Raw genomic sequence first — 6,557 nt, 5'->3', positions numbered from 1 at the left:
CTACATTGAAAATTATTTCTGACTAGTGGAAAATCTCAAGTTTCCTTTATAAATCATCCCAGCCTCTACATCTCTGCTCTATGTTTAGCATAGCCCTAATATCAAAATGGTGTGTACATTTTTCTTAGCACTGCTGGCCGCCCCACAGGACATTACTTAAAGACATATTTGCCAAAACATACTTTACCCTTTGGTAAACTTATTTCCTAACATCTTTCTCCCATGAACATCATGTCCCCCAAGTGAAGAATGAAGAATGCGTGCTTGGCCACTCCATGATTCTGTCATCAATCAAATACACGTAAATGAGTATGCACTCATTTGTGTTATGATTAAGTGCTTATGCTTTGGTCAGAATTTCCATTTTATTGTAAAGAGTAGTTCTAGTACCATGAAAGTTTTGAGAGTACCTGTCCTCATTCAAAAGCAAAGTAATAGTAGATGTCTTCTTAGACAGATGATCAGAACAAGGTATTTTATCTTCTACCAGAAGATAAATTCTTGCTTGATGCACTTACATAAGACTGAAATTCTGATATGGGAGTTAGACATGTAAGTATTCCTTTCAAAAAAGGAGATAGGAACAGGTATAGTGTCACGAGGAAATAATGACAATATCAGTGCTTTCTTGCTGACCTGTATCTCTGTGGCTTGAACATGTATAGATAATTTCATACAAAATGCTCAGACAGGCTTTGAAACAGGACTACTTTCCCATTTGCAGATTAATGTTCAAATCACTGATCTGAAGTCATATGTCCTGCTTTCTCAGTCTCTGGCTCAATACACCCTGATTTTAGTTTTTGCAAAGTAAACTAGCTTCACCATGACCGATGGGCGCTTTTGTTCATCCCTTCCCCAGAACAATAAGGACCTAGGTGCTTATGGCACTGTGAAAGGAAGTGGGGCAGAAAGAGGATCAAATCATGCTGTGATGAAGAATGAATTGAACATGTGCACTGTATTTCCCAGGGGATAGTTTTTAAGAAGTAGGCAAAGAGAGGTTTTGCCGTATTTCTGCAAGGCTGGCCATGGCTGTGCTGGTTTGAGCGGTATTCCATCCTGTTTGCATGCAGAGTATGCAAAAGTTGTGTTCAGGATGCATCTAGTGCGTTGGCATTTTCAGAGGATGTAGGTGGGTGAATGACTCATTCATGCATCCTGACTGTGTGTAGGCATGAGAAAGGGACAGAAGAGATGGGCCTGCCAAGATGGAAGCTGTTCCCACAGAGCTCTAGTGGCACTCACGTGACTAGCTCTCTTCTTCATTCCCAGCTACCAGTATGATGTTTAATTATTTTCATCTGTCCTGCTTCCACGTAACTATTTTTTCACTTGCCATCAGGGTGGCAGACAGTCCAATAGGAAACCAAAAGTATCCCATGAACTTCTTTTGGAACACTTCTGATATATCCTGCTGGCTGGACTGCACAAAAATGGAGATGTCCATGGAAACCTGATTAAAACCCCATTTAATTCACTGTCCTGTTTTCTTTCAAGTGTACAGAAGCTGAATGAGTTTCTTCTGAGTGATGAGATTGGTGATGACAGCTGGCGAGGTGGGGACAGCTCTGTAGCTTATGAATCCTGTAAGAAGCACACAGGACTCGTAAGTTCTGTTTTATGACACTGAGTTTCAAAGCAGAGAGGCCATATAGGCACGTAGAAGGCCAGTGGACCAGCTGATAGGGCTGAGTTTTGGCTTCCAGCCTATCCCTAACATTAACAGCCTAAACATTTTCTATGTCAGGATCTCTGTGTTTCTATGACATGAAGGGTCCCCAAACACATTTAAGGATTGCTGAGTAGTAATAAAAACCCCATAACACACCAATGCATTTACACATGGTTCAAATTCATCCTTCTCAGTTTTTATAAAAGGCCCAGGTGCATTTCCTGTGGTTGTGGCGTTTGTACTGTATATTTCCAGTACAACCCGTCATATGTTGGGCATCTTTAGGTAGGACCAATTCCTGCTCTGGGAAATTCAGAATTGGAGGTGGCAAAAACACCACCAAACTTTGTGAAATAGGAATTGATTCCAAAATGCTGCTACTGGAGTGCTAAACATACAATTAATTTGAATAAAATTTGAGGGGGAAAAAACCCAAGGGACATGATTTGGGAAAAGGTATTTTTTCATTTTGATGTTTTTCAACTGTTTCAAACTCATTGTATCATTTGAAATGTGACTGAAACTTGAAGATGGCAACAGAAAGAAAGGATTAGCACAAAATAAGTTTTATTTTGAGCTGAATTAAATGAATTTGCCAACCCTAAACAACATTTTTCTTGCTTTTCTGGCTTAACAGCTATAATAAAGGAAACAAAAATGAAGTTGTTTCAGCATTTATTTTGTTTCTCTTGTCCCCCTTTTGCCCAGCCCTACAGAGAGAAAGAGACAAAGTCTAGATGATGAGGAGAGGGAAAAGTAAAAATAATATCTGTAAAGGTTAAATCATTCACTGTAGACAGCCCAGCTCTAAGGAATCACTAAGATTACGCCGATTCAGCTCAATACAGTGGCGCTTACAAATACTACAAGTAGCTCAGAATGAGCTAGCTCCACAATCACTATTACACATTAGTGAAGTACTCTGCACAAGCTAATTTGATATGCTTCTTGCTGCTGCAGCTATTTTGCTTCCAGGAACCAAACTGGTAACTCTGCGTGTCATTACACTTTTACTGACACAGCTTGCTTTGGAGCTACCTCACATAGGGCAGACTTACCTAGTGGTTTGAGGAGGATGACAGAGCTGAAATTTGGGATGATTATGCATGAGAAACCAAAAATCAGATATTTCCTGTGCTTCAGTTAAGGGTGTTTGAAACATTGCAATATGTTCATCACAGTAGTATGTTTGTATTACCACACATATTTCTGTTTCTTCTTGTGACCTAGAATGGTGGGAGGAAAGGGAATGAATAATCTATTTTATAGGGAACCAAATGCTGTCCTCTCTTGAGAATTCCAACTTTTCTCCTCTCTTTATTTCACTATGTAGCACACAAAGGCCATCAACAGGAGGCAGCCATTGAGGTATCAGCTTGAAAGCTATGACCAGCCAACAAGGAAGCAAACACATCCTGTGGAGATAGATGATATCGCAATCAAGGTGGTTTGAAAACATCGTCTTGTTCTTTATGAGGAGCAGGTCCCCCTGCAACAGTACAGGATAGTGCCCAATTGCTGCTCTTCTTCCAAAGGCAAATTGTCCATTGCAAGAACAAGCCCTTACATAAATTAGCACTTTAGACAAAAATAAAGTGAGAAGAATTAACTTCAGACCAGCTCTTTAAGTGATTACCTGTCTTTTCAGGAAACAAAGAGGCATCATGAGACTAAAGGAACAAAACCTAGATAATCTGATATGCAGAAATTAATGTAGATTTTTTAGACTTTCCTTTCATGCACTTCTCTTTCACTCTTTTAACCAAGATCAAAACTTTTGAGTAATTTCTTCACATTTATTATAATGTGTCATTTATTATGACAGTATTTTAAGTCATATTGGCCAACTTTTCCCCACAAATGTGCTCTGTGCAAAGAATATTTCATGGCCCTGTCAACTCAAAAAGAAGCATGCACAAAAAGGCTAGGGTCCACTGGGGAACATTTTTTCCTTATGTCTAGCGTAAACCTTGTGAATATTCAATTTGTACTTTGGGAATACATTCATACGGGGCCATATTTTGCAATATGCAGAATGATTCATTCCTTGATAAGCTATGCTATTTAGATTGTCACCTGTGAGGTCTTGTGATCAGTCTTTAATCTTACACTTCACCGAATGAAAGTAGTTAAACTCAAGATCATCCCTGTATTGCATTTCATACAGTATATATATTTGTGTATATAGATTTTCTTAATTCACAAACTTTTCTGAGTTTGGCAATCTTTACTAACCTAACTTCCTTTTTTTGTGCATGAGCATACCTCACCATGTCTATTAATCACAGATTTATTTTAGTAACATATTTTAAATCCAAACTAGATATGCTATTTTTTTCCCTCATGTGTTTATATAATCTGACATGTGGTAACTGTTTTGTAGGTGACCAATGGATACTTTTCATGGGGAAGTGGTTTAGCTACATTGTCCAACATAAACATCAGAATCCCAACAGGTAGGATAAATGCACACCTTAAACATGAAAGATGTAGCATCAAATTGCTACTAATTCCAGTTCTTGATGTTGTAAAAAGTACAAAACCACACATTTAGATTTTTATAAGAAAAAATTAAGGTTAAAAATGTGTACAAGGTCATGAACTGTACTGGTCATATAGCTATATCATTAACCTAAAGTACTATAAATAAACAAAAAATTACATGGTTTTTATATACTTATGTAGTTTATATAGTTCTTATATAAGTTTATATCGTTCTTCCTTTATAATCCGGAACAAAGTCAAGAGTAAGAATAAATATTTAAAAGATGGTTGCAAAAAATTATTATTATTTTTAATAGACAAAAAAAGAAAGAGGGAGAGCTCCAGGCTCATTCAAATTAAGGGCCCATCTAATTCAGTATTTTATTCCCAGCAGTGGCTACCAGTGGGTGCGCGGGCATACAGCAGTCGTGTATTATACTTCTCCTACCACGCTTTGACATTGTAGTCTCCCAGTTCTCCTATTTTCATCTCAGAGAATTCCTTGAGCCTCATGTAGCCTGTGAAGAAATCCTCAATGAATTACTCTTTCAGTTAATTTCTCTTTGCCCAGCTGAGCTCCTGTCATTTCTTGCATCCTTAATGTCAAACCTGTTTCACAGGTTTACAAAACATTGATTTGTTTTAGAAGACTTACACAGCAAGTGCAAAAAGTAGCAAATTAGTAGTAATAGTAGTAGTAGTAGTAGTAGTGTAAAATTCCTAGCACTGTGTGTTGGTATTTCATGTTATGAAATAGTCTTATATTTTATTTCTATATGAAGTGCTTTCATTTATTTTCACTATGAAGTGCTTAGTTTTTAAATAGCTTATTAGGTTGACAGATCTTCAATATCATAGAATCATAGAAACTTTGAGTTGGAAGGGACCTTTTAAGGCCATCTAGTCCACCCCCCCTGCAGTGAGCAGGGACATCTTCAACTAGATCAGGTTGCTCAGAGCCCCGTCCAACCTGACCTTGAATCCAGGGATGGGGCATCTACCACCTCCCTGGGCAACCTGTGCTGGTGTTTCACCAACTTCATTGGGAAAAATGTCTTCCTTAGATCTAGTCTAAATCTACCCTCTTCTAGTTTAAAACTGTTACCCCTTGTCCTATCGCAACAGGCCCTGCTAAAAAGTCTGTCCCCATCTTTCTTATAAGCCCCCCTTAAGTGCTGGAAGGCTACAATAAGGTCTCACCAGAGCCTTCTCTTCTCCAGGCTGAACAACCCCAACTCTCTCAGCCTGTCCTCACAGGAGAGGTGTTCCATCCCTCTGATCATTTTTGTACAGTGAAACAAATTATATAGGCTTTGGGATTATGTATAGTACTTTGGCATTACTTAATAACTATGTGACTGTAGCATTAGGTGTCCTATACATGAATAAACAATGCTTCTCTGTGCTGGCCCAGTGGTAACACACACCAGGTTGGTGGTCTTTGCTAAAGGAGTTTACAATCTAAGGCCACGGGTTTACAAGCTGGGTGAGCCAGTCTAAGAGTTACCTCCTTTAGAAGAAATGAGACCATTATCTCCCCAGCTGGTGAGAAGCTTACCTGGCAAATGCACAGTTAGTGAGTTCAGTTAGTCAATAGGATCTGAGAGGCACCATTGCCACTACAGAGTAGGACTGAAGGTTGGAAGGTGGTAGTGGGGAAAGGAGGAGTACAGCAAAGCAGAAGAGAGTAATGGATCTTCTTTCAGCTGCAGTCACTTTTTAGGCTGGCCCAAAATTTCAAGGAACCACAGACTGAATAATCACTTCGCACTTTATATCATTTGGCCCTAAATAACTTCCATAAAGTTATAGTGTTAAACATTAAATTTAAATGTTTAAATAACTTCCATAGAGTTAGTTAAACATTCCCATGCAATGTATGATAATATCTGTCATAGCAATAGTCTCATTCCTTTGGAGATTAGTCTGTACTTTAACGTATATTTCCATACATGTAATATTGGCCATTTACATAGTGGATGCTAACAAATTTAACAGACTATTTGAAGTGCTCTAGAGCTGGATCTAATTGGGCCTTGTGGACTTGAGTAGAATTGGGGGTTTTGCGTCTTTGAAAATGTGTTTGTTATTATTATCATAGGTCAGATGACAATGATTGTGGGTCAAGTTGGCTGTGGCAAGTCATCGCTTCTCCTTGCTATATTGGGAGAGATGCAGACGCTGGAGGGAAAAGTTCACTGGAGCAAGTATGTTTCATATAGTTTTTAATTGCTGTATTCATTTAAGAAGGAGGTAGTTGGTTTTTGCTGGTGAGAAGGGTAAACTTCACGTCTTGGAACAACTGCATGTTAAATGATTATCATCATCCAGATCCTCTCTGGAAGTCATCACTTGCAAACTTATGAAGGACTTTCATTGCTGTTCTGTTCATGGTTCA

At 38.6% G+C, this 6,557-nt stretch overlaps 1 protein-coding gene across 1 annotated transcript in view; it reads left to right on the top strand.

Annotated features, from left to right (window-relative positions):
• ABCC9 (ATP-binding cassette, sub-family C (CFTR/MRP), member 9) overlaps window positions 1-6,557 on the top strand; it is a 75,749-nt gene that overhangs the window by 32,914 nt on the left and 36,278 nt on the right. Inside the window, exons 14-17 of the mRNA XM_010291239.1 lie at window positions 1,501-1,609; window positions 3,009-3,119; window positions 4,059-4,131; window positions 6,261-6,366. Of these exons, the coding sequence (XP_010289541.1) occupies window positions 1,501-1,609; window positions 3,009-3,119; window positions 4,059-4,131; window positions 6,261-6,366 (399 nt within the window). The remainder of the gene's footprint in view (window positions 1-1,500; window positions 1,610-3,008; window positions 3,120-4,058; window positions 4,132-6,260; window positions 6,367-6,557) is intronic.

The sequence above is a fragment of the Phaethon lepturus genome, unplaced genomic scaffold (genome assembly GCF_000687285.1).
Source record: "Phaethon lepturus isolate BGI_N335 unplaced genomic scaffold, ASM68728v1 scaffold9897, whole genome shotgun sequence".
NCBI classification, from domain to species: domain Eukaryota; kingdom Metazoa; phylum Chordata; class Aves; order Phaethontiformes; family Phaethontidae; genus Phaethon; species Phaethon lepturus.
Note: the sequence above shows the minus strand (reverse complement) of the source record. Positions and strands in the feature narration are given on the sequence as shown.